This window comes from Oncorhynchus clarkii, chromosome 6 (genome assembly GCF_045791955.1).
Source record: "Oncorhynchus clarkii lewisi isolate Uvic-CL-2024 chromosome 6, UVic_Ocla_1.0, whole genome shotgun sequence".
NCBI classification, from domain to species: Eukaryota; Metazoa; Chordata; class Actinopteri; order Salmoniformes; family Salmonidae; genus Oncorhynchus; species Oncorhynchus clarkii.
In genome coordinates, this window is record NC_092152.1 from 66750976 (window position 1) to 66778892 (window position 27917).

The 27917-nt window shown below is 42.0% G+C and overlaps 2 protein-coding genes across 3 annotated transcripts; both read right to left on the reverse strand.

Annotated features, from left to right (window-relative positions):
• Positions 1 to 1851: 1851 nt before the first annotated feature.
• LOC139411477 (DNA-directed RNA polymerase II subunit GRINL1A-like) lies at positions 1852 to 6843 on the reverse strand. The gene is made up of 4 exons (XM_071157902.1): positions 6490 to 6843; positions 5564 to 6175; positions 5218 to 5449; positions 1852 to 4890 (listed from the first exon to the last, which is right to left on the reverse strand). Exons 1-4 carry the CDS (start codon positions 6609 to 6611, stop codon positions 4747 to 4749), a joined length of 1110 nt encoding a protein of 369 aa, XP_071014003.1. The 5' UTR covers positions 6612 to 6843; the 3' UTR covers positions 1852 to 4746.
• A 442-nt stretch (positions 6844 to 7285) lies between these two features.
• Positions 7286 to 27419, reverse strand: LOC139411476 (myocardial zonula adherens protein-like). Of its 2 annotated transcripts, none has more exons than XM_071157901.1 (14): positions 26954 to 27419; positions 25869 to 25949; positions 17736 to 17825; positions 15988 to 16155; positions 15686 to 15778; positions 15461 to 15574; positions 14770 to 14922; positions 10383 to 10508; positions 9747 to 9875; positions 9528 to 9622; positions 9330 to 9435; positions 9074 to 9157; positions 8696 to 8757; positions 7286 to 8597 (listed from the first exon to the last, which is right to left on the reverse strand). In XM_071157901.1, the coding sequence occupies exons 1-14, from the start codon at positions 27017 to 27019 to the stop codon at positions 8156 to 8158; spliced, it is 1809 nt and encodes a 602-aa protein (XP_071014002.1). In that variant the 5' UTR covers positions 27020 to 27419; the 3' UTR covers positions 7286 to 8155. The 2 variants fall into 2 exon arrangements, with proteins under 2 accessions (XP_071014002.1, XP_071014001.1); XM_071157900.1 differs by having other exon boundaries at positions 7291 to 8597; positions 8696 to 8802; positions 26954 to 27413.
• Positions 27420 to 27917: the final 498 nt, after the last annotated feature.

Here is a 27917-nt window from a genome sequence, read left to right on the forward strand (position 1 = left end):
ATTGGGCCAATCATGAGGGACATCCACCACACCTCAGAACAGCAGGTTCTGGAATTAAACACAATTATGTCAGCTCAGGACTGCAAATGACAGCTGACAGCTGTTCAGTCAGATCCATTCAGAAATGGTAACATTCGTTGCTTACTTTAAGTTATGATGAGGTGTCATCATAGCCGAGGCCTTGCTGGTGTGCTTGCATTCCAACTCCTACAAACAACACTGACTGTATCCTCATGAGAGCAGTTGCATGAAAACAGAACCTAGTTATTTTCTGTGTGCATATCATTATCGTCAACTGGCCAATAAAAACCTTCCTATGTTTATCCAAAGTTTACTGTTTGTTGGTGGTCTGTCCAGTGTAAAAAGGTGCGAGACAACAGGTTCCAGGTACGGTAAGGAAGGGCACAAAGTGGTGCTACTGCCATCTTGTGTTAGACTGTGGAAGCTACATACTGTAGGTAACACATCTGTAGTCCCATCTGCTGGAGGAAGCTTGAAAACTTCATAGTAATTTATTACAGCCATGTAATGTTTTTTCCCCCCATATGTGGTCAGGGATACAGCTACTGTAAGATAAATATTTTTGTTAGGGAAACTAACGTGGCTTATTCTTATAGGCCACAAGGGTGCAGAGCCTGGCATACTGTATTCCACATGGAACCTCGGTAGGATACAGTTCTGCATGCAATGTGTAACCTGGAAATACAGTACAGTAGCCTATATCTTGACATATATCACTCAGAATGCTATTCTGGCAAAGCACTATATTAAAGACATCAAATACTACTCATGGCCATAATTTTTAAAAGTCATAATCAGCTTCTATCTAAAATGTTTATATGGTTAAGTGTTATTTTTGCATAACACATACCAGCTTTTCTATTTATCCCTGCCTGTGCAAGGGCCTTCTCTAATGAATCTACTAACATACAGTGCCTTCAGAAAATATTCACACCACTTGACTTTTTTCACATTTGTTGTGTTACAGCCTACATTTAAAATGGATTAAATTGAGATGTTGTGTCACTGGCCTAAATACACTACCCCATAATGCCAAAGTGGAATTGTGTTTTTGGAAATGTTTACAAATGAATTAAAAATGAAAAGCTGAAATGTCTTGAGTCCATAAGTATTCAATCCCTTTGTTATGACAAACCTAAATAAATTCAGGAGTAAACATGTGCTTACAAGACACATAAAAATTGCATGGAATCACTCAATGTGCAATAATAGTGTTTAACATGATTTTTGAATGACTACCTCATCTCTGTACCCCACCCATACAGTCCCTCAGTTGAGCAGTGAATTTCAGACACAGATTCAACCACAAAGACCAGGGGGGTTTTCAATGCCTCGCAAAGAAGGGCACCTATTGGTAGATGGGCAAAAAAAAACATTGAATATCCCTTTGAGCATGGTGTTATTACACTTTGGATGGTGTATTAACACACCCAGTCACTACAAAGATACAGGCGTCTTTCCTAACTCAGTTGCAGGAGAGGAGGTAACCGCTCAGGGATGTCACCATGAGGCTAATGGTGACTTTAAAACAGTTACAGAGATAGGAGGAAACTGAGGATGGATCAACAACATTGTAGTAACTCCACAATACTAAAAGACAGAGTGAAAAGAAGGAAACCTGTACAGAATAAAACTATAAAATAGAGCTACGCACAAGCAAAATCCTAGAGGAAAACCTGGTTCAGTCTGCTTTCCAACAAACAATGGGAGACAAATTCACCTTTCAGCAGGACAATAACCTAAAATACAAGACCAAATATATACTGGAATACTGAACAGTGTACAATCCAGGTGTGCAAAGGTCATTAAGGAATATTGTGTGGAGATGGGTGAGCGAAAACCTATTTAATGCTTTTTCATTTCAGGCTGTAACAACAAAATGTGTCAAAGAGTCAAAGTCAAAGAGTATGAACACTTTCTGCAGGCACTAAATCACAATATGACGAAGAAAATGTATACTACCAAGCCTTTCATTGTCTTCATACAAACCAAACATTAAAATCAACTTCAACTCATGGAAAAGTAAAGGATGGAGTTCATCTAAAAATACCAGATAGCAGCATTTTGAAGGGGATGTTTACTTCATGCATGATGAGACCCAGATCCAGACAGCTGTAGTGCATCTCTAATGCACTGTTTTAATAGGAGTAACACCAGCCAGGGAATTCAGTGATCTTATCTGCATATGGTGTTGATGATGGGGCAGCTGCACACACTTTCAGAACTGTTGAGGCCACGTGCGATGTCTCTTCTGGAAGACATCAGGCATGACATAAACAACCCTTTTCCTTACTGCCGTCTGTCTCACAACTTTCTCACAGAAAAAAAAATCTGAGACAGAGGCTTGAGAAACTAACTGTTGTCTTGTTAAAGTTATGAGTTACCTGGTCTCATTGGACAGAGCAGACTAGACTAATGAACAGCAGCGGAATAGGGTAAAATAATACTGAATATCTGCACTTACATGTACAACCATGAGAGAACACAGCAGGATACCAGTTCAATAGCACCCACTCCCTGAATTATTTTTTCTCCGTTATCAAAACACTGCCATTTTCTGACCTGCTTTGACATATGTCTTCCGCGCATCAGGATTTATTATGAAAACAGATTTCCGGTGAATACCATTGATCGAAAAAGCTCTACATCATAAATAGAAAATTAGACTGAAATGTACAATTGAGCAACAATCCACATATCAAAACACCAATGAATGAAACGAAAAAACCTGGAACACATAACTCAATCTGGTCCCAGTAAGAGGAGGCAGAGCTGGTTGTGATTGGAATGGGGGAGATAAACTACCATCACATAGCTGCTGACTGTTGCATTATTCAAATCCTTTTGTGCTCTGAGAAAAAAAGAAACATAAGAGGGGAGAGAATGGAAAACATTGTATGACCTCAGACTTTGTAACATGGCAAATGTAGGATAATGCAATAATTTAGCTGCGAATCCAAATTGAGCTTAATGCCAGTCTATACATCACTGTTCACTGTACGGCCGAGCTGGCTGCTCTTTGAACAGGCAGTTTTAAAATCATATGCCATTTTGCCTTCCCAAGTGCAAATTATTCCAGCTCCCCAGAAATGTGTGATTTCGGACACACAGTTGGAGCAAATCACTTGCAGACTAGCTGAGCAGTTTATTAATCTGAGGTAAGGGGTGTGGGATTCACCACAACTATAAACAACCTCCCAAACAAACAACTTAAAGGCTCTGGACATAGAACGCATGCTTGGTTCCAGCTCAGACATATCAATGTACTTGTGTGAGTGATAGCGCAGGCCGGAAACCATGTAGCAAAGCTGTAGGAAAAATGCAACCCCGTAATTGGTAACAGTCTCCACATTTATGTAAGCAAGGTAGGCCTAATTAATACCAGTACGAGGAAGATCCTCTCCTGAGCTCGCTGACATATTTATTATTGGACGTTCGAGCAGAGCTTTCTGGAGTCCATCAGACCTGTGTCTAAACACACAGCAGTCAGATGGTGTTTTTTTCTATAGCAGCTCCCACCAATGGCTCAACAGCAATTACCAGGGGTTATCAAGGAGCATCAACCATGGAGCTCAGACAGACCGACATGAATTCTCCCTCATTTCCCCACTGTGCTCGCCTCAATCCCTTCTCTCCTTCTCCTCATTAAAATTCCTGAATCGTACTAAAGTTAAAATGGGTCTGTATAACAATTAGGGAGGATTGGACTGGAGGTGATGGGAATAGATGTTTGGGAAGAGTTTTTAATGTTGTTGGCACTCCTTATCAGCATTAGTAAAAAAAAAAATTAAAAAGCTGAAAAATGGCATGTCAGTCTGCTGCCATCCCATCATACCCTGCCACTCCGGGAAGTAACATGAGCCAAATGCAAGCCAGATGTATTTCAGCCATTGGGCCCGATTCCATCAAGCTGCAATATTTCACTAGACCGTATATTAATCTTCTAAAGCGTGTCACAGATTTCTCCACTGATAACATCACAGGGTTTAAATGGTGGCTGAGTCATAGCTCTCATCAAACCGTGGCGGGGTTAAGAAAACATTCTGCTGGAAAATGTCAGCACACTGCTCCATCGCAATTAACCGCTTCCACCTTTATTTTCAGAGCTCGCAGAACTTAGGGCTATGATGATTTGTTCCCATTTCTAGAATAAGATCAACCAAAATATGGTAAGAACAGAGTTTTATTTTCAATAAGAAACACTGTAAAAAAAGATCACCCAAAAAATAATTTCTTTATGTTTCTCACATGCAGACAGTCATTACTTTGCAGTCTTTTGGAAATGCAACCACCAAGTGAGTCAACAATACCAGACAATACTGTAAGCAGCCTCATCACACAACTGATCTTTTACTCTCTGACAACATGGTGAGATAGCATACCTAATGCTCCCTGCAAGAGGCTAAAACATCCTCACCCAACAGGAGGCCTAAGGTTCTGTGGCAGCTCTTATAAACTGGACAGGATGCTGACTGGGTGACAACTCAGTGAATCATTGATGGTGAACCAAGACCCACACAATTTACCTCCCAGGATAGACAAGACAGGGACACCCACTGTGCCTTCAAAACCACCCGATGCCCATGACCCTTTCCATCTCCTCAAGCAGGGCTCTAGTCTTTGAATTGCCAATCCCCTTCCTTCCTTAGGTCCTGATGCAGGGCACAGAGACTGTTGTCTCAGAGGTCAGGGGTCACCAGAGTTTCCTTGCTGCGGCCCCCTGGATTAGTCTTCCTCTGAGGAGAGCTGGGCTCCGTCGTCATGAACCTCCCTGTAGGTGCCCAGCGAGCCCCCTTCCACAACATAGCTCCCTGTGCTAAACCTTAGCCCCTCAGACAGCTTCTGGGCTGCCAGCTTGGCCTGCAACTCCTGAGGGAAACACAATTCAAGAAAAATGCTTACATTGAAAGGGTAATTAACCTGGAAAATGAGCAAGTGCTTAGCAGTAAGCATTAGGCTGCTATGCTATACCATGAATGGAAGTAGCATAGGGAGTGTTCATCATCAGATGAGCAGTGTTTTTGTGGTGATAATGGAATAGGTAGGTAGACGTTGCCTCAACACTTATAACACATTTCATTCCCTCATGTAATCTGTGGGGTAACTGTTACCTTGAGCAGTGAGCATTTTGGTGTTGGACATACCTTAAATGTTGCTCTGTGGTGTGATGTGTCAGACTACCCAGGGGCCACTCACCTGGTGTTTCCTGGTCTGTTCGCGAAGCAGGTCAGCTGACTGCTCCAGTGTCAGCAGCTGGGCAGGGCCGTAGTGGAGCAGTGGGAGCCTGGCCGCAGTGATGTCATCAATGTGCTTCCTGTCTCGCTCCCTCCTGGCCTCAACGGAGAGCACCGGTGATGGTAATAAGCCTCCAGGGGATTGGTTGGGTGACAGAGACCCTGACGGGGAGCCATCAGTGTTGTGGGCAAACCTGCAAACATTACAGGAAGAGTTAGTAGGTGAGAATATTAGTGCATCTCCATAACTAAAGGCAGCATCACTGAACTATACAGTATTCTCATACTTTCATACAATGTGGACTTACTGATTAGGCTTGTACTTCTGTCTCCTCGTAACCGGGTCCTTCTCAGTCCTCTCCAGGACTTCTATGTAGTGTGGTTTCTTCTGTGGCTGCCTTCCAAGGAAGGGGTTGCCAGTAGCAGGTCTGTTGAATGTGTCTTTAAGGGATCCACTCGAGCCAGTTGAGTGGTCAGACAGAGTGACCCTCTGCAAGGCTTCCGCTAGGTCGCTCTCTTTTGTCCTGTCAGAGTCTGGAGAGACCTCTGCATCATCACCAGCCTGGGCCATATTCATGGTTCCAGCAGCAGATATTTTGGACACACTGTCTTCTTTCAGCGTGTCAACTGTTTTGCTTTCCTGAACATTAGGTGACAGAGGTGAGACGTCCAATTCTTGGACATTTCCAGGAGCTGTGTCCCCAGCTTGTCTCCTATGTTGGGAAGTTCCTGGTTTATTCTGGCTACCACGTGGTCTTTGTGTCAAAGCCTGCTGGTATTTAGACTGCAGCTCTGTCCTGACAGATGACAGCATATCTTGCTTCCTCTCCTCTTCTTCATTGTGGGCAAGAGCAAGGCATATTCTCTCTGCAAAGTCTGAGATCTTCTTCCCTTTGTCTGGAAGGGTCTGTATAAACCTCCTGTTGATAACATATCAAATCAGTCTGTCAACAAGAGATAGCCAATAATTAACTACTTGCTTCAGCACAACTTTAAGAAAATGCAGTTGGCAGTGATAGTAAAACAAAGGAATGTCAGGTTCAGGGTAAAAGGCATTTCCCTAATTCAAGTAACGTCAGCTAGCTAGCCTACAGGTGGATAGTATATACACACAAGCGCCAAAACTGGCACCACTGTCTAGGCAACTGCTGGAAGTTTCTAGAAGAATGTAATGTTGTTGTAGAGACTAACCATGAGTTCACTTCTGTCAGATGAATGATATGAAGTTACTTACTTGTTAGATAATAATTTATCTTGGCGTGACAGTAATTCAACAAGTTCTTCTTTGCTCTTGGTTTTGAGATCCCCCACTTGCCCCTGGCGTTCTGATGGAGCTGCCCACGATGACGAGGACATTGTTAGCAAGCTAGTAGCTACTAGTCTAAAACCCGCCCAAATAAGCTTACCGAATTGCTCAAATTACCCTATAAAAACATTACTTAGTTAGTCCATTAGCGTTACACTTAACGGGATTATGTTGTTCAATAAAATATACATTCATATTCAGCTGTCTGTTAGCTAGAACTTGTATTTTGGTAGCTACGTAGCTCGCGCGCTGTCATTGTAACCGGAAGTAGTACGGAAGTATGATACCTTCAATATTGTTCTTCTTTTGCTTTAGGATTTGGTTGGCGGATCGCATCCAACTTTTGGGTGCATACACCGCCACCTACTGTACTGGTGTGTGAGGCCATTCACGGCCTACCTACAGTCAATTATTGATGAACGTTTAGCTCACATAATATAATTTAAAAGTATGCATTACGGTGTCGCTAATAGAATAATTGTGGCAAAAACGAATGTTAATAAATGAATTCCTATAGGTTCCAAAAATATTTTGTTAAACAGTGTAGCTATGCAGTGCCAAGATGGAGTCATGGTGGCTTCAACACAGTACCCTCTATAGTCATCTAGTGTATATATAAAAAATTGGATGCTACATATAACCTCCCTGAAAGCTTCACAAAATGAACAATTTCAGCCACTGGACTGTGACCATTTTCATGAATGATTATAAAAACACCACAATGTCACATTTCCAAAGTCAAATCAATCAAATGTATTTATAAAGCCCTTCTTAAATCAACTGATGTCACAAAGTTCTGTACAGAAACCCAGCCTAGAACCCCAAACAGCAAGCAATGCAGGTGTAGAAGCAACTCCCTAGAAAGGCCAGGTCCTAGGAAGAAACCTAGAGAGGAACCAGGCTATGAGGGGAGGAGTCCTCTTCAGAAGAGGAGTCCTCTTCTGTCTGTGCTGGGTGGAGATTATGACAGAACATGGTCAAGACGACGAGCAGGGTCACATAATAATAATGAATAATAATAATAAAACATACACTGATTTCATTAGTATGCGCTGGATGAGTATCATTCAAGAAAGGCACATCATGCTTATCATAACTTATCGTATACACAGTCCTGGCAGTGTAGACAAATGACTTATACCAGTGGCTCAGGGATGGCAGTCAGTAGAAATACAGTTCTTCAGTTTTGTCAGATATAGTTAAATATTATCCAATAGATTTAAAAAAAAAAAAAAAAACGATTATCATCACAGTTGTGGAGTATCAGAGATGAAGCTGTTAATAAAGGCACAAAGTATATGTATTTTACATATTTGTACATCATTTGACTAATAATAAAATAATATTGCATCTAATTTATAGAGAGCAAACTAAAAATGTTAGAAAAAGATACAGTATAAATTTAAACCTTCATACATGATAGTGAATTCAGAATTCCATAAACCATACAAGAACATTCACTGTAAACAAAACCAAACATAATTGAATACTTTCAAGTATTATTTACAGAACAGTAGACTATTTACACAATATGCAACATATTCCCTTATACAGTATACTGAATAGCTTTCATAAAAAGTATTTATTCATGTGATTACTCAATGTTAATCTTTGCTGTTATCTCCATAAGTTTCATGAAAGGTGTGTAGATTTTGGATGGGCTTGATCTTGGTCGAGAACAGGATGGGGCTGAAATGTCCGTCTCTGGACTTGAGGCTTTATCTGTGATTGGAACTGAGGCAGGCTCTTCTGTACTGGACTGATCAGGGCTTAGAGGGCCAGACGTAGACAGCGTTGGACTGGTTAGTGTTCCAAAGGATCTTGAGGAGTTGGTTGACAGATACCTGCTGTACTCAGGAGGAGTGTATCTCAGTAAACTAGACTCCAGTCTGCTGGGTGGCGGTAGACCTGATCTGAATGTCCTAGACTGTCCTAGGTATTCTGTAGAAGAGGGATGGATTGGGGTTTGTCTGGGTTGGTAATGTGCTGCTGGAGGTTGGACATTAGTTTCAATCTCATACCCTTGTATTTCAGGTCTGTGGAAGTAAAATGAGAAAACAGAATAAGAAACTTAAAAGAGAAACCCAACTACAGGAAATGAAGACACGTGTATAGTAGAACCAGTGGTTCATACCTGGGGAGCAGATCACAGCCCACTCCTATCTCTCTGGTTTGCACAACTTCCCTTGGCACACTCTGTACAGACATAAAATACTTCAGCTTGTCTTCTAACTCATTATTCTAGGAGGAAGGAACAAAGTCAGATCATGCAAATGAGGTGGATGTGATGTAATCCAAGTGGACCAGACAGAGACAGATGATGTCACAAAAGGTGCAACACTGAATTTAGAGGTAGAGTCATGTCAAAGGACAACACACAGATTGGCGATCCAAATCGTAGGAGAACGCTGGACATGAATGCATCCATAAAGTTAAAGTTTTGAAAACCACACCAACATTCATAATGTTCGGGAAGTGGACAGTACATAGTGTGGTCGCAGTCCAGTCTTACCTCACAGTCCACAATAGCAATTCTGTCCAGAAGCTCTGAGATGAACATGTCCTTCTGTGCCACTTTAGCTCGTAATGATTCAACCTTTACATTTTCAAGATGAAAAAAGAAACAAACTTTGCATATCAGTATAACATTCATATGTCAGTGTACTCATGTTTACATTGACAGTGAGACAGAGCGAGAGAGAGAGAGAGACAGAGCGAGAGAGAGAGAGAGAGAGAGAGAGAGAGAGAGACATATCTTAGTCATTCACCTCCTCTATCATGCCTTTGACCTTCCTCTGCTGACAGAACACCATGTCATTCAGGTGTTTGATTCTCTCACGGAGCTCCCCTGCCTCCTCTTCCAACTTTTGAGAACTGTAATAATGAATTATAGTGTTATTACTTCAGTATATACATTTCAATGGGATGGAACATATAAAATGCCATTTTTGTTTTGGCATTTGTACCTCTTTGCTACAGTTGCATCTGTTTTGTATGTCACCTCCATCAAGCGTAGACGCTGTTCACATTCCTGCAGTTTCTTCTGAAGATGGCCCTTTTCCTAAAAAAAATACATATTATTATAGTATTCTTGCCCAAATGACATATTACACCTAAGAACTATAGATATAAAGATAATGTTGCATGCATTATTGCATTATTGGATGCGTTATTCTGGGTCTTACCTGTCCCATACAGTCCAGCAGGCGCTCCACCTCACTGATCCTCTGGTCCCTTTCAGCGATCTTGGCTTCCGCAATCTTAGCATTCTTCTCTGCCTCCTCTAATCGCCTAATATACTCATCAATTTGGGCCTAGTTGAAAAACATTGACGGTAAACAAAATATATTAAAAGCTATAAGACAGAGAACATACAATTTAATCTGGGCTCATTATCATATCAACACTTGGAAGTTAGGCTACTCTACATTTAACAGTACCATAGTGAGTTACTTGTACCGCTAGAGGGAGACTCATACCACTTGTATGAGCAGAGTGAAACTGAAACCTTTCATACTGTTGACATCACATGAGGTTGGTGGCACCTTAATTGGAGAGAACGGGATCATGGTAATGGCAGGAGCAGAATCAGTGGAATGGTATCAAATTTATGGTTTCCATTCCATTTGCTCCGTTACGGACATAATTATGAGCTGTTCTCCCATCAGCAGCCTCCTGTGGTTTACATATACACTTTTCATTAATATGTAAGATGGTGGAAACATCACCGGCCTTGGTTTTCGCATGATTAATCGATCACCGCCCTTTCTCTTCAGGCAGTGGCTTGAGCGAAGTGATATCAGAAGGGGACTCAGCAGTACCTGTAGCTTCTCTATCTCCTCTCTGTGTTTCCTCTGCTCCTCCTGAAGTCTCTCCTCATACTGTCTCTGTAGCCTCGCTGTCACCTCCTGCACTGCATGGCTGTTGGCCTCCTGAGACGACTCCACCTGGACAACACAAGCACACATCTATCAGTCAATTTCAAACAACACTGTGACGATTCAAAGACCTGCTAAAGAACATTCATGTAGAAATGTCTGTTGATTCTGTATTTTTCTAGTGAGTCCGGCATGAATGTTAATAGTTAAAATCTGGAGGACTGGTTCTTTGAGCTTCAACTATCTGTCAATGACATGTCATTCATCATCACATAGAATTGAAGTTGAGTGTTCAGTGGTCAGAGCGGACAAAGCAGGTCACAGAAGGCCAATCAGTCAAAGGATCAGGGGAGTCACAATCGAACATTGAATGAAACAACCAGAACATGAAGTGTGTGAAATCAAGCAGAGCATTCTGAGACTGAAGTAGAGAGGTAAATTAAAAGAACGGAGTAAGCCACAGAGAGATATCAATCATACACTGCAGGGATGGTCAACTTTGATGATTACGTTTTAGAGTTAATTTCATGCAATTCTACACATTCTACACATTTTGCAATGGGGCATACAGAAAAAGTTGCCGTTTTAAAGCAATTATTCACAATTCTTTACTGCAATTCTTCACATTTTGCCATAGGGCGAAGAGATTTTGCAATTTTACAACTAACAAATTTTTCCATAGAATGCAGAGGGCTCCTTCTAGACCCAATGCTCCCGAGTGGCACAGCGGTCTAAGGCACTGCATCACAGACCCTGGTTCAATCCTGGGCTGTATCACAACTGGTCGTGATTGGGAGTCCCATAGGGCGGAGTCGTTAATTGTCTGCTTGTCTGCTCACCAGACAAGCACACGCACTGTCGTGGATGCAAGGTCCGATCCCACTTCTGACAGCAATGTAATGAAACAGCAGGGAGCAGGTCTCGAACCTTCGACCTTCTAGCCTGTAGTCTAGCGCGCTATCGACTGTGCCGCAAAAATTGAGAATTCAAAATAGGTCTTGCCCCTGGTTCAGTCCAGAGCTATCAGAGTCATACACAACAGAGATGCTGCCTGGGCCAAAACTAGATTCACAGACTCGGCCCAGACTGGCAGTCTGTCAGGGGATTGAGAAATTGTGTGTAAAACTAGTTTAAAAAGCCAAAGCGGATTATTATGTTAATACACTATCTGAATGCACAGGGAACCCAGCTACATTTTGGAAAGCTGGTAAGTCCCCCAATAAATTAATTTAGATTCTGGCCCTATTACAGACCAAATCGATATCATTAATGCATTTAATCACCATTCTATATCTGCAGGCTTTATATTTAAATGTATTTCAAAACCAGCTCTTCAAAAGAGTAGTTTGGATGTTGATGGGGAAAATCTATTGAATGATACAGAAAATGCTGGTCAGGAGTTTTCTTTTCAGAAATTCACTGATAAAGAAGTCCTGGATGCTAATGTAACGGATGTGAAATAGCTAGCTAGTTAGCGGTGGTGCGCGCTAAATAGCGTTTCAATCGGTGACGTCACTTGCTCTGAGACCTTGAAGTAGTTGTTCCCCTTGCTCTGCAAGGGCCGTGGCTTTTGTGGAGCGATGGGTAACGATGCTTCGTGGGTGACTGTTGTTGATGTGTGCAGAGGGTCCCTGGTTCGTGCCCGGGTATGGGCGAGGGGACGGTCTAAAGTTACACTATGTTAACATTAGACAAAAATCCACAGTGGCTAATCATTTGGAGCCTGGTCTGCTTAAGTGTGCATCTCCTTTTATTGCTGGCTCAGTAGCCCACATTTTTTATTTAACATTGTTACCAGGAACTATTCCAAAAGCATGGAAATCTGCATATGTGCTGCCACTCCATACGGGTGGGGATTCAAAACTACCTTGTTTAGCTAAGATTGTTGAATCCTTGGTTAATGTACAACCTCGTTCCTTTTTATCTGATAATTGTATTTTTAATATAAACCAATCAGGGTTTAGGGCTGGGCATAGATAGTACTGCCACAGAAGCCACGCTGGTTGTTAATGATCTTGTCAATGCCTTGGATGCTACAAAGAGCTGTGCTGCCTTGTTTATTGACCTGTCAAAGCATTTGACACTGTTGGTCATTCTGTTTTGCGGAAGAAGTTATCAAGAATAGGCCTGGGATATACAGCCTGTTTATGGTTTCAGAATTATCTTAGCGACAGAACTCAGGTCAGCTTGACAGAGGGGGTTAATTCTGAATTTCTTGAGATTCAAAAAGGTGTTCCTCAGGGTTTGAGGGTTTGACATTATTGTTCACCTTGTATATTAATGACACACTGTTAATACTTGTAACATTCATCTCTATGCAGATGACACAGTTCTGTATTCCTGTGCCAACTCGGTGCAGCAGGCCATTCATGAACTTCAGCATGGCAATGATTCATTTCAGAAATCACTTACAGATCTTAAATTAGTGTTAAATACAAGTAAAACCAAGCTCATGCTGTTCTCTAGGTCACAGAATGTTGACCCTGAGGACCTGCATATTTGCGCTACAAATGGAGCCCAAATTGAGGTTGTTTCTCAATATAAGTACCTGGGTGTCTGGATTGATGTTGTCCTTCGTAACGCATATAGAAAATCTGACTAAGAAGCTAAGATCCAAGATAGTTTTTTTATACTGAAATAAATCATGCCTCAGTATTGAAAATAGGTGAAAGATTGTTCAAACAACACTTCTCCCCGTATTGGATGTTGGTGATATTGTGAATGCAGCATGCAGCAACCTCTGTTTTAAAACCCTTGGACACAGTCTACCATTCCTTTTATCACAGGGGACAATTTTAGGACTCATCATTGTAGTCTGTATAAAAATGTGGGATGGACCTCTCCGTCTGTAAGAAGAGAGCTGCATACTCGTATTTATTTACAAAGCAATATTACAGAAACTCCCTTCATACGTAACTTTATTCATTAAGTTAAGAATCATAAGTTACCAAACCCATTCTCAGGAATGGATAACAGTAGAGATTTCTTCAGTCTCCACAGATTTGGTCAAATCTGCATTTTGTTTTTTTGCCCCTAATTTGTGGAACAGTCTACAGAGTTCACTGCAGTTACATGTGCTGGTGCCACTCAGGCAGTTGAAATTATTGATTGAGGACCCCTATGTAGTTCAATGGGATTGCTTTTATTAAATATGTTTATTTTGTTATGGTGTGCTGAATTATATTATTTTATACACATATATGTGTATGTTTTATTGTTATATTTTTATTGTAATGTATAAAGGGCTCTCTTGTAAAATAGACTTTTAATCTCAATATGACTTTTTTATTTTTTATTAAGCAATAAGGCACAAGGGGGTTTGGTATATGGCCAATATACCAAGGTTAAGGGCTGTTCTTGTGCACAATGCAACTCGGAGTGCCTGGACACAGCCCTTAGCCGTGGTACATTGGCCAAATACCACAAACCTCTGAGGTGCCTTATTGCTATTATAAACTGGTTACCAACGTAATTAGAGCAGTAAAAATAAATGTTTTGTCATACCCGTGGTATGTGGTCTGATATACCATGGCTGTCAGCCAATCTCCATTCAGGGCTCGAACCATCCAGTTAATAAGTACATTTATATATACAAATACACCCAGTGTATTTACACAAATGAAGCCCATATCATTTTCTTTATTTTAGCACACATAAGAAACTGATACCATTAGAAAATGTATATATAACTGCAAATTTGACCAATACCTGAATACCTGAATTCCCACCAAAATCCCTGAACATTCATTAATTGTCAAATTTCTAAATGTATTTTTTATTTAACTAGGCAAGTAAGTTAAGAACAAATTATTATTTACAATGACGGCCTACCCCGGCCAAACACGGACGACGCTGGACCAATTGTGCGCTGCCCTATGGGACTCCCAGTCACGGCCAGATGAGATACAGCCTGGAATCAAACCAGGGACTGTAGCGATGCCTCCTGCACTGAGATGCAGTGCATTAGACCGCTGTGTCACTCGGGAGCCAAATAGTGTGTTCCCTGACCGGGAATCGAACCCAGGCCTTGGCAGTGAGAGCACCGAATCCTAACCACTAGACTAGACTATCCATCAAATTGATTAAAAAAATTCAAAATGTTTTGAGTATTTTCATCCGGTGTTCAACTTTTGCATTTATTGGAATTGTATAACTTTTTAACAATTGTGATGACCATTGTTACTTCATGGTACTCGTTCAGGGTGAGGATGGTGTATCCTGTGATCACTAATGACTAGAGTAAACTGTGCCCCATAAACAAAAAGCAAACGCTTACCAGGCCTGTGCCACTGTGTGGTGCTGGTGTGCTGTGTTTACATTAGTACTCTACCTTCAGTTTGAGTGTGTGGTTCTCAGCCTGGGCAAGTTCCAGCTGCTTCTCCCTCTCCTTCAGCCTCTCCTCAGCCTGCTGAAAGGAGCTTCTCAGGCTCTTCATCTCATCCCGGGAGTCCACACGATTGTGACAGCTCTCTAGTAGAGATTTCTGCAAAAGGAAGCTAGTTCTTTAATTCCTCATACCAACCATGGGCATTATTGCATGCAGCAATCATGAGCAGAAAGATTGACTCATACACTGAAACTAAGATTAACAGCTTCGAGCTACTTTATAAAACAAACATGTATAATGAACCAGACAGGATATCCTTAAGTATAGTGCTGCACATCTCTGTTTAAGAGGATTAAGACTTTCCATGGGGGGGTTATGAGACATCCCACTGGGCAAAAACTGGTTCAAACAATGTTGTTTCCACGTGATTTCAACCCCAAAATTCTATGTGATGATGTTGAATCAAAGTGGAAAACTGTTTGGATTCGCAAAAAGCCATCAACGTACGGGAATCTCATCTTCTTTTCACCCAACTTTCAACTTAAATCCAATTACAGGGTGACATTTTTGGTTGATTTCACATTGAATTCACAAATGTAAATCAAAACTAGACATTGAACTGACATAGGTGCCCAGTGGGATGGCTGTGACGAGACAGTGACAGGCCTGTTTGACAGTGTTGTTGATCCTGTACCTGGAGGTCGATGTTGGCAGATATGAGAGAGCTGTTCATCTGGTCAAAGCTGTCCATGGCTGCAGTCCGAACCCTCACCTCTTTCTCCAGAGTCTTCCTCTGGGAGTTGGCAGTCTGGAGAGACACACATGGCACACCCAATTCTCAGATTTTGTATCCATTTTGTGCTTATAAGAAGCTGTTAGCTGTCTTATTAGTCATGTGTGCCTTTGTGTATTGTCTTACCCTGATGTCTTGTGATAGTTTCTGCATCGAATGTTGCATTCCTCCAAACTGGCCGTACATCCGCTCTCTGACCTTCTCCAGGGAATCTCGCACCTGTGCAGCACAGAGATAACACACGATTGAAGTAATCCATCCTTATTGCTTAATTAGCAAATCTATAATATTGTCCATGTTACAGAATCCTGGTGTTAGCTCTTGGATACCCTGCAGGCCTGTCAGGTGTACTGTACTGTAGGCCTCTGCTCTGTTTACCATCCTTAACTTGGATCAACTTCATCGTTATCTTCTCCATCTCCACTCACCTCCTTGATGTAACTCATCTCATCCCTCAGGTGATTGACAGACCACTCGCACGCCATCACTTCCTGCTGTCTATCCGAGCCTGTCCCCTGCAACACACCGTACACCTTGGGCCCGTGCTGCCGCTGCAGCGACGTCTCTAGCTCCCCATTGGTCGCTGCACTGAGGTGCTGAGGGAGACAGGATCAACCCGGTCAGGTTTCTATCTAGGCAGACTTTCTACCAGCCTGTAGATGTGTGTGTGTTCGCCTCTATGTGAGTGTTTGTGCGTTTGCATATGTGCGCATGCCCAGGTATTTCGAGCATTGCTGCTGAGCACTTGAATCTGGAGGTTGGGAAGCAGGGATGGAAACAGGGTGTAGTGAGGGTGTCATATTTCTGCAACCCAGTACATGAGCTCCTGCTGTCTCCCTGCTATTGTTCCTCTCCAACAGGGCTCTTAAGGAGCACAGGTGCACACTGACACAGGTCCTTTGTAGCTCAGCAGTATCAGGAAGTGGCTCTAGCACCTTTATGTTATCTCACAGTAACATACAGTATGAGAGGAATCCACTGGGTGACACAGATACAGAATCTTATCAGTCTCACAATGAATAAGTCTTACTGTGTGAAGAAGCAATATGTTTCCATTGTTATGATCAGACAGGCAGCCAGCCCACATTTGAGTCTGTTATCTACCCTACATTATTCAACAATAGAGGAGCCAAAACAATGGCCCGCCCTACTATGCCACAGACTCCAGTATAAACGATGGAAGGTGAATCTGTTTGTCTTTGACGATAAATTTGGGACACTCAAATTAGTATGATATGTTACGTTTGGTATGGTTACATAAGTCAGATGGTTACTTAAGGCAAACACAAAAGTATTGTGGGTGGGCTTATAACGCAAATGTCGAGCAATCCAAAGATTGCGAGTTCAAATCTCATTACGGACAACTTTAGCATTTTAGCTAATTCGCAACCTTTCAACTACTTACTACTTTTTAGCTACTTTGCAACTACTTAGCATGTTGGCTAACCCTTCCCTTTAGCCCTTTTAGCTAACCCTTCCACTAACCCTAACCTTAACCTTAACCCTTTCAGCTAATCCTTCCTATAACCCTAACCTTAACCCTTTAACCTAACTCCTACACTTAACCCTAACCCCAACCCTAACTCCAGCCTACCTAACATTAGCTAGCTAGGTAACGTTAGCCACCTAGCTAGAATTCGTAACATATCATACATTTAGTAAATTCCTAACATATTGTAGGTTTTGAAAATTCACAACATATAATATGAATTGTAATTTGAAGTGGGTGATGGATATCCCCAAATTAATACATACCATACGAAACATAACATATCATACAACAATTGAGAGACTCGAATTCACGTACAGAATAATACGAAATGCTCTGAGACCAGGTTGTGCACATAGGTCCATATGACCTCTGTTTCTACCAGAGGCAGAGGGTTGTACCCAATACTACACATCGACAACATTTGTTTAACATACACAGAAATCAATACTTGGAATTATCTGAGGATAGGTTATATCAAGGATAATACAAAAGGTTCTAAATGTTCTTGTTTATATACAGTGCATAGTTTGCATATTTGTGTTTCACACGCCAATAGCAGAGTTGACCACAAATTCGGGAAGTTACTTCCCATATTCTCACCATAACATTCTGTAACTTTCCCTTTCAAAAGCCTCTATGTAGGAAACCATGATAGCTTTTTATGTTGTGGTTGTGGTAGTTTACCTGTACAGGTGACTCACTGCCAGCTGGCCTCTCCCTCTGGATGAGTGTGTTCTTCTTCTTCCATGTTCCGTTGACAACCTTCTTCTCTTGCTGAGAAGACAAACAGAAAAAAACAAACTGTGTGTTCACAATGTATGGAGATATTTCACAACCCTGTAACCTGATTATCACTGAATGCTTGTAATATTTTGTTTGCAAATTATATGCTTCAATGTACACAATGCATTCCCCTCTTTCAGATAATGATATGGGCTAAAGGGTAGATTATTAAATGCATGGATCATGTACCTGTTCTCATCAAACTGTTGATGACAGATTACCATCTTTGTTGAAAATAGTCTACTGTAGTTTTGATCACTGGGAACAGTCATTATACAGTCATTATACTCATTTCTAGACCACATCTTAGTCATAACCCATACATTTATTTTTTAAAGAATGGTTTGGACTACCGCAATGCTTTGTGGGGAAAGAGCTAGGAGAAGCCTAGTTTCTGGACACTCCTTGATGACAGACATCAACAACACGGGATAGTAATTGATATACAGTACCAATCAAAAGTTTGGACATGCTTATTCATTCAAGGGCTTTTCTTAATTTTTTACAATTTTCTACATTGTAAAATAATAGTGAAGACATCAAAACTATGAAATAACACATATGGGATCATGTAGTAACCAAAAAAGTGTTAAACAATATTTTTTAGATTTTCAAAGTAGCAACCCTTTGCCTTGATGACAGCTTTGCACACTCTTGGCATTCTCTCAACCAGCTTCATGAGGAATATTTTTCGAAGTCTTGAAGGAGTTCCCACATATGCTGAGCACTTGTTGGCTGCTTTTCCTTCACTCTGCGGTCCAACTCATCCCAAACCATCTCAATTGGGTTGAGGTCGGGTGATTGTGAAGGACAGGTCGTCTGATGCAGCACTCCATCACTCTCCTTCCTGGTCAAATAGCCTTTACACAGCTATTTGTGTTTGTGGTCATTGACCTGTTGAAAAACAAATGATAGTCCCACTAAGCGCAAATCAGATGGGATGGCATATCGCTGCAGAATGCTGTGGTAGCCATGCTGGTTAAGTGAGCATTGAATTGTAAATAAATCACTGTCAGTGTCACCAGCAAAGCAGCTCCACACCATCACACCTCCTCCTCCATGCTTCATGATGGGAACCACACATGCGGAGATCATCTGTGCACCTACTCTGCGTCTCACAAAAAAACGATGGTTGGAACCCAAAATCTCAAATTTGGACTCATCAGACCGAAGGACAGATTTCCACCGGTCTAATGTCCATTGCTCATGTTTCTTGGCCCAAGCAAGTCTCTTCCTCTTCTTGGTGTCCTTTAGTAATAATTTCTTTGCAGCAATTCAACCATGAAGGCTTGATTGACACAGTCTCCTCTGAACAGTTGATGTTGAGATGTGTCTGTTACTTAAATTCTGTGAAGCATTTATTTGGGTTGCAATCTGAGGTTCAGTTAACTCTAATGAACTTATCATCTGCAGTAGTGGTAACTCTGGGTCTTCATTTCCTTTCGCGGTCCTCATGAAAGACAGTTTCATCATAGTGCTTGATTGTTTTTGCGACTGTACTTGAAGAAACTTTCAAAATTCTTGAAATGTTCCGGATTGACTGACCTTCGTGTCTTAAAGTAATGACAGACTTTCGTATCTCTTTGCTTATTTGAGCTGTTCTTGACATAATATGGACTTGGTCTTTTACCAAATAGGGCTATCTTCTGTATACCACCCCTACCTTGTCACAACACAATTGAGTGGCTCAAATGCATTAAGAAGGAAAGAAATTCCACAAATGAACTTTTAAGAAGGCACGCCTGTTAATTGAAATGCAGGTGACTACCTCATGAAGCTGGTTGAGAGAATGCTAAGAGTGTGCAAAGCTGTCATCAAGACAAAGGTTGGCTACTTTGAAGAATCTCAAATATAAAATATATTTTGATTTGTTTAACACTTTTTTGGTTACTACATGATGTGTTATTACAATGTAGAAAATAGTACAAATAAAGAAAAACCCTGGAATTAGTAGGTGTGCCCAAACGTTTTACTGGTACTGTATAAAAAGCTCTTGTTTCTAAGAAGAGAAAATAGGAGCTTCCATACTAAATAAATATTAGCTCAGAGGAACTTCAGCCAAAACATCTACTCTGCAGCCCATCAAGCCAGAGAGAGAATGTGTCCTTCGCCCATCCAGCAGAGATAAGAGATGGGGAACAATGACGCCACTGTTGTTTCATGGCCTCCTGAGCTCGATGTTGCTTCACATTTCCACACCAGATAATCCACAGAGAGAGCAGGCTGACGAGAAATTATGAGGCGCTCCAAATAGGCAATGTGAATTCCAACAGATGGGAGAGAAGAATGGCCGGCATTATGTTTTATGGCCAGTACTGTACACACCCTCTGAAAGAACTCAATATGTCAGCCTCTATTGCATTTTAAATATTACAATATAGGTGTTTCAGCATGGAGCATTTATTCCAGTTTTGTCCTGGATTCTTTGAAGCTGTAGCTGCAAAAGACACAGATTTTTCTTCTTCTATCCAGTCAGATAAGGGGCTGTGAAAACAGTTTTAATGTCCTGCCAAAGGAATTTGACCCTTACTGAACTGACAGTGTTATGTATTCATGGAAAACCAGATGAGAGAGGCCTAGTCTGAAGAACTCAAAATTGAAAGCAATGGGCAATATTTGCTTCTACACTCTTAGAAAGAAAAGGGTTCCAAAAGGGTTCTTCGGCTGTCTCCACAGGATGAACCCTTTTTGGTTCCAGGTAGAACTCTTGGGTTCCATATAGAACCCTCTGTGGAAAGGGTTTTACATGGGACCCAAAAGGGTTCTTCAAAGGGTTCTCCTATTGGGACAGCCGAATAATAATTTTACGTTCTAGATAGCACCTTGTACTATTCACTACTTTAATTGACATAACGCTATCTAAGCTTGGCTGTGTATCAAAATTGCTTGCATAATGAAAGACTCCACTGTGCTATATACCTCTGTAATGCTGCTTTGTGCCCTGAGCTTTATTTCCTTTCCTTAGGACATGTACAGTTGAAGTCGGAAGTTTACACACACTTAGGTTGGAGTCATTAAAACTCGTTTTTCAACCACTCCACAAATTTCTTGTTAACAAACTATAGTTCTGGCAAGTCGGTTAGGACATCTACTTTGAGCATGACGCAAGTCGTTTTTCCAACAATTGTTTACAGACAGATTATTTCACTTATAATTCACTGTATCACAATTCCAGTGGGTCAGAAGTTTACATACACTAAGTTGACTGTGCCTTTAAACATCTTGGAAAATTCCAGAAAATGATGTCATGGCTTTAAAAGCTTCTGATAGGCTAATTGACATAATTTGAGTCAATTGGAGGTGTACCTGTGGATGAATTCAAGGTCTGCCTTCAAACTCAGTGCCTCTTTGCTTGACATCATGGGAAAATCAAAAGAAATCAGCCAAGACCTCAGAAAAAAAAATTGTAGACCTCCACAAGCCTGGTTCATCCTTGGGGAGCAATTTCCAAACGCCTGAAGGTACCATGTTCATCTGTACAAACAATAGTACGCAAGTATAAACACCATGGGACCACGCAGTCGTCATACCGCTCAGGAAGGAGACACGTTCTGTTTCCTAGAGATGAACATACTTTGATGCGAAAAGTGCAAATCAATCCCAGATCAAAAGCAAAGGACCTTGTGAAGATGCTGGAGGAAACCCGTACAAAAGTATCTATATATACAGTAAAACGAGTCCTATATCGACATAACCTAAAGGCCGCTCAGCAAGGAAGAAGCCACTGCTTCTAAACCGCCGTAAAAAAGCCAAACTACGGTTTGCAACTGCACATGGGGACAAAGATCATACGTTTTAGAGAAATGTCCTCTGGTCTGATGAAACAAAAATAGAACTGTTTGGCCGTCCTGATTGATATGTTTGGAGGAACAATTGGATACCACGAAATTGGGGAGAAAAAGGGGTAAAAAAAATAAAACATATAAACATTTTTTTTTAAAGATATGTTTGGAAGAAAAAGGGGGAGGCTTGCAAGCCGAAGAACACCATCCCAACCTTGAAGCATGGGGGTTACAGCATCATGTTGTGGGGGTGGTTTGCTTCAGGAGGGACTGGTGCACTTCACAAAATAGATGGCATCATGAGGCAGGAAAATTATGTGGCTGTATTGAAGCAACATCTCAAGACATCAGTGAGGAAGTTAAAGCTTGGTCGCAAATGCATCTTCCTAATGGACAATGACCCCAAGCATAATTCCAAAGTTGTGGCAAAATGGCTTAAGGACAACAAAGTCAAGGTATTGGAGTGACCATCACAAAGCCCTGACCTCAATCCTATAGAAAATGTGTGGGCAGAACTGAAAAAGTGTGTGCGAGCAAGGAGGCCTACAAACCTGACTCTGTTACACCAGCTCTGTCAGGAGGAATGGGCCAAAATTCACCCAACTTATTGTGGGAAGCTTGTGGAAGGCTACCCAAAACATTTGACCCAAGTTAAACAATGTAAAGCCAATGCTGCCAAATACTCATTGAGTGTATGTTAACTTCTGACCCACTGGGAATGTGATGAATTAAATAAAAGCTGAAATAAATCATACTCTCTACTATTGTTCTGATATTTCACATTCTTAAAATAAAGTGGTGATCCTAACTGACCTAAGACAGGGAATTTTTACTAGGATTAAATGTCAGGAATTGTGAAAAACTGAGTTTAAATGTATTTGGCTAAGGTGTATGTAAACTTCAGACTTCAACTGTATGTGGAACTTACAGTACATGTTATGTAGAATTAAAAAGATTTGTAATGTAACCCATTTGATTAAAATGCCTTAACTTCCAAAACACCATCCTTTGACTCAAGCCCATTGTGGCAGTGGGGGTCTTACATTGCAGGCGTATAAACTTTCAGTCTAGCACCTCTGTGCCACAGTTCCAGGCAGTTCACATGGAGCAGATGCATTACACCACATCCAGGTCAGAGTCACTGATAAGCCTGTCTCACACGGAGTGTCGGGTTACAGTACACGCCCTTTTTAATTTCATGGTAGATCACCACTTTCGTCATTGTCCTTTTCCAAAACATGATATCTCCGACTTAAATGTAAGATGTTTCCTCCCTCCTTCACTTAACTATCTTGTCATATGTTTTTTTTTCTTCGTCTTCTCCATCTGTTTGCGACACCACAGTATTTTTGTCTCCTGCTACCCAGGTTTCACTTCCAAATGACTAACAAACCAAGAATATGTGCACAATATGGGAGTGTTCCCTATTGTTACATATATTTTCAATTCCTCTGAAGATAACATCTACATACAGCGAGTTCAACAGTCAAATAATCTAGTGTCAAGGACAGCCCACAGACTTTTACGATAGTCGCTCTCCATGTTTGATGCTGACCTTTATTTTCAGATGTAGGTCGTAGTGACATCATCTGCTTATTGTTTGATTCACTGTACTGTACTGATGAATACTGAATTGTCATTATTGAATGAAACCCTGACAACAAGGGAAGAGTTATGTCAGCTGCCTTCAACATGCCTGCTAAGTCAATAGATAAAGGGAAGCTAGAGGGGATGTGGTTGGAGGGGGGGGGGGGGCACTTTGAACATCCTTCTCTCCTCCTTTCCCACTGTGCGTCCTTACATACTAATCCTCTGTTTATGTTCTATCTGTAAAGGCCTCTGAAGTTAATGGGCTGGGATAATTATTAATGTAATGTGCGATATGTCCTGGCCGCTCCAGAGCGCTGCTCTTGTTAGTGCTGGGTGGCTCGTTAAGTGGGCCTAGCTTCAGCACAGACTGATACCACATTGCAGTCTGGAGCGCACAGCTGGCCATGGCAGAGTGGCACGGCCCTCATACGACTGGCACAGATGTGAAGTATCATCAGCAGGGCCCTGAGTATTTCCAGACCACATAACTAGACCAGGAAAAACTCTGGGTCCTATTTAACTAGGATCCAACGTTGTTCTTCTCTGTGCTGCTCATTGTTCAACTCTGACCTGGCTGTCGTCTTTCATCAGTAGTAATGCTGTAAACATGCACAGCTTTCTGAAGGGAAACACCATCAGATTACACCATTAATCACGCTGCTATCAGCTGAACTGTGATGGCAAAGGGGTGGGGCAGGTTAGAGAAACAGTGTACAAGGTACAAAGAACAGCATGGACCTATCTCTCTGCTTTCTGTCACTATCTCAGTCTCTGTGGAGGAGCGACCGAATCATTCTTCACCTAACCTCAATGTGATTCTAAGCAGCACACTGTGTGCTGTCAAACACTTACATTACAAACTAGCTGATGTAACTTTGCCAGACCACAGCTTCTCAACACAAACAGAGCAAAATGGCGAACCACCTCTGGCAAACAACATGCCTGCCTTTATTATGACGTAGGCTACCCATGTGTACTAAGTAGGTACCGTGTAATTAAAAATAGTTCCGTGATTGTTTAGTGATTGTTTATTGGCTAAACATTTGTATAAGACGACCAACAAAATGTTACAGTATGATGTTATCATGTGTCGTGTACATTATATATGATATACGGCATCTGAAAACAGACAACAGTATGCGGTTTTGTGTAATCCTGTTGTCAGCTAGGCTTGTGCATGCTGAAGAGAGTTCTACTGTAGATGAAAATGGACACGCAGCTCCTAACTTTGTGCAGCGTACTGTGAAAATCAGACACAGCTGTGTATGTGTCATGTATACTCCCTCTCCGGCCTCTAGGTCATCAGGCTGCCGATTATCCAGCACACATGTCACCATAGTCTTGCGCACCTGCGCCTCATGACACTCACCTGGACTCCATCACCTCCTTGATTCAAATCAAATCAAATTGATTTATATAGCCCTTCGTACATCAGCTGATATCTCAAAGTGCTGTACAGAAACCCAGCCTAAAACCCCAAACAGCAAGCAATGCAGGTGTAGAAGCACGGTGGCTAGGAAAAACTCCCTAGAAAGGCCAAAACCTAGGAAGAAACCTAGAGAGGAACCAGGCTATGTGGGGTGGCCAGTACTCTTCTGGCTGTGCCGGGTGGAGATTATAACAGAACATGGCCAAGATGTTCAAATGTTCATAAATGACCAGCATGGTCGAATAATAATAAGGCAGAACAGTTGAAACTGGAGCAGCAGCACGGTCAGGTGGACTGGGGACAGCAAGGAGTCATCATGTCAGATATTCCTGGGGCATGGTCCTAGGGCTCAGGTCCTGATTATCTTCTCTATATCGGTCACTCCCCTTTCCTCAGGTGTTATTGACTCTGTTTTCATGTCTGTGCGTTGTTAAAACACTCACTCCCTGAACTTGCTTCCCGACTCTCAGTGCACTCATTACAGTATGTACTGTACACACCCCTGTGTGGATACAATTGCATAACCAACAGCCCAGATAATGTAACAGCAGTAAATCTCAGTGGTTCCACCTTTTCCTCGTCTCTGTATTGTGTAAACAGTTTTTTTTTACCTTTATTTAACTAGGCAAGTCAGTTAAGAACAAATTCTTATTTTCAATGATGGCCTAGGAACAGTGGGTTAACTGCCTTGTTCAGGGGCAGAACAACAGATTTTTACCTTGTCAAGTCGGGGATTCAATCTTGCAACCTTCCAGTTACTAGTCCAACACTCAAACCACTAGGCTACCTGCCGCCCCGAATGCTACAGTCCATGGAATGTTTCTAGAACTGAATCAAAGCTGGTTCCTACTTCACAATTCTCACCTGACTTGAGTGTGTTTGAGGGATAGAGAGGGCTGTGAATAAGAAAGGGAGAGAGGCAGAGCATACAGACTACAGGTTGAGGAAGCAACGATTAAGGGAGGGGAGAGAGAGAAAAGATAAATCCAGGCTCCATAGGGTGGTGAAGATGAAGACGTGTGAGGCTTACTGGGTGTGTGAGGCTGACTGGGTGTGTGAGGCTGACTGGGTGTGTGAGGCTGACTGGGTGTGTGAGGCTGACTGGGTGTGTGAGGCTGACTGGGTGTGTGAGGCTGACTGGGTGTGTGAGGCTGACTAGGTGTGTGAGGCTGACTGGGTGTGTGAGGCTGACTGGGTGTGTGAGGCTGACTGGGTGTGCGTTTTGAGACTCACTGTGTCTGAGGTTGGTTTCTTGGTCTCATTCTGTCCATTGTCTCCTGTATGAAGAGTTAGTCTGAGTCGCCGGATCCTCCTCTGGGGCAATCAAAAACAGACAGAAACACACACAGACATACAAATAAAATGTCAATGTCACTCAGTTCAAGCTCATGCATCAGTAATCAATGTCATAGTTGGATGAAAATTCAAATGTGTTGTGTTACCCAGTGTCACTCTTTGTGACATAAAAATGGATTGGTTCATATATAATGTGATCTAGCATGTGAGACACAACATTTGTGTTGTAATGAGCCTGATTGTTGTGTTACAATAAGCAGTGGAATGTTTCTGATGGGGTCCAAATACAGCAGGTCACCATCAGTATTTATAATTATAGACTGTGACACCACAAACAAAAATTATGCAAATATAACTGCAATGAGGTAACAGCATCAATATGCCTTATACCACTTCAAGCTAGCACTATCTTGTTTACAAGTTCAACACATCCCTTTAGAACCAAGGTGCCCTAGGAGCTGATTAACATACTGTAATTGCTAAAGCAATCTCTTGGTTGAGAGTGAAACATGACGCTGTAATCATCATAAGGATTAATTCAACTCCATGTTGGCTTTTATGTTGGCTATAAATCCTTTGGTGTCACTTCATTAGCTGTGAGAATGGCTTTTATTGGCAGTTTAAAGACGCTGTCTGCTTTGCGCTCTGGGCTGATCAAATAAACATGACAGCCCTGCCTCCCAGATACTCGGCTCTCATTACAAGCTCAAACAGATACACGTATCCCTGAGCCACATGTAAAATTCCAACATGCCGGCAACACTCAAAAAGTGAGAATGATTAGTTGTGATGTAGACATGCTACGAAAACTAGCCTTGAGCTGCCAGACGTGAGGAAAACAGATTGAGAGGGAAAAAAGTGAACGGGGAGTGGGGGGAGCGGAGACAAAAGCAAACAAACACCAGATAGTCTACAGACACACTGACTTACACAAACCAACACGCCATGCTACTCATCTGACAGGAGAATGAGTGATGTTTGGGTTCTATCCTGGGACAGAGTGGCCCCCTGGGGCTCCTTACCTCACTGGGCTGCTCTGGACTGTCCTCGGTGGTGGTGACCGATCCTGGTGAGCTGTAGCGTAGCATGTCTCCCCTGGCCTCTGTCCACTCCCCTGTTATCTATTTTCCTCTCACCCTCCCTCTCTTCCTCTCACTCTCTTTCTGGACTACTGTACAAACTCACACAGCCCCCAGCTCCAGCCACTGTGTGAGAGACTAGAGAGTGAATGAACAAGAGGGGAGGGGAAAGAAAGATCCACTCTGACAAGTTTCTCTCTTCAGTGTTATGTAGAATTCATTTTCCAGTTGATGAACAAGGCCTGGTATTCCTGTTGAGTGCCAGTCAGTCAGTCAGTCAGTCAGTCAGGGGCTAGACTACAGACCAGCTCCACACAATCCCTACTGTTCTGCTACTGTATAGAACTATGACACTGTCCCAGCCCAGACTGTAGACAGCACCTGACTCCACCTGGCTGACTGCCTCTCTCTCTCTCTCTCTTTCCCTGAGCCTCCCATCAGACCTGTCGGGCCACATTTCACCCACTCTCTTGCTCTGCGCCTCCCACCTGGGTTGGGCTGTCACAGGGTGGGCCCTCACAATCATGGACAGGTGGAGCTCTATGGCACATAGCCCCGTTTACAAAGCCCCGTTTACACCATGCCCAAACCTGTGGGTTTTGTGATCTGATCAATATGATCAAATCACTATCTGATCAAAGTTGTTCAGATTTACACATGGTTTTAAAATGTGTCTCTTATCCGTCCAATGTGTCCACATTGTGATCAGATTTCTTGGGGCCTCCCTGTATGCAAAACACTCAAAGTACTGTAATATATTTAAATTCAAAATATGCCATTCTGTTCTTCAGAAGAAAATAAATGTTAAAAAATGTTGTTGAAGACCTGCCCTTAACAAATGAATAATTAATGAATGATCTTTGTTGTGGTGTACTGAATTGTGGTGTGTTAGTGTTTTTTCATTTGT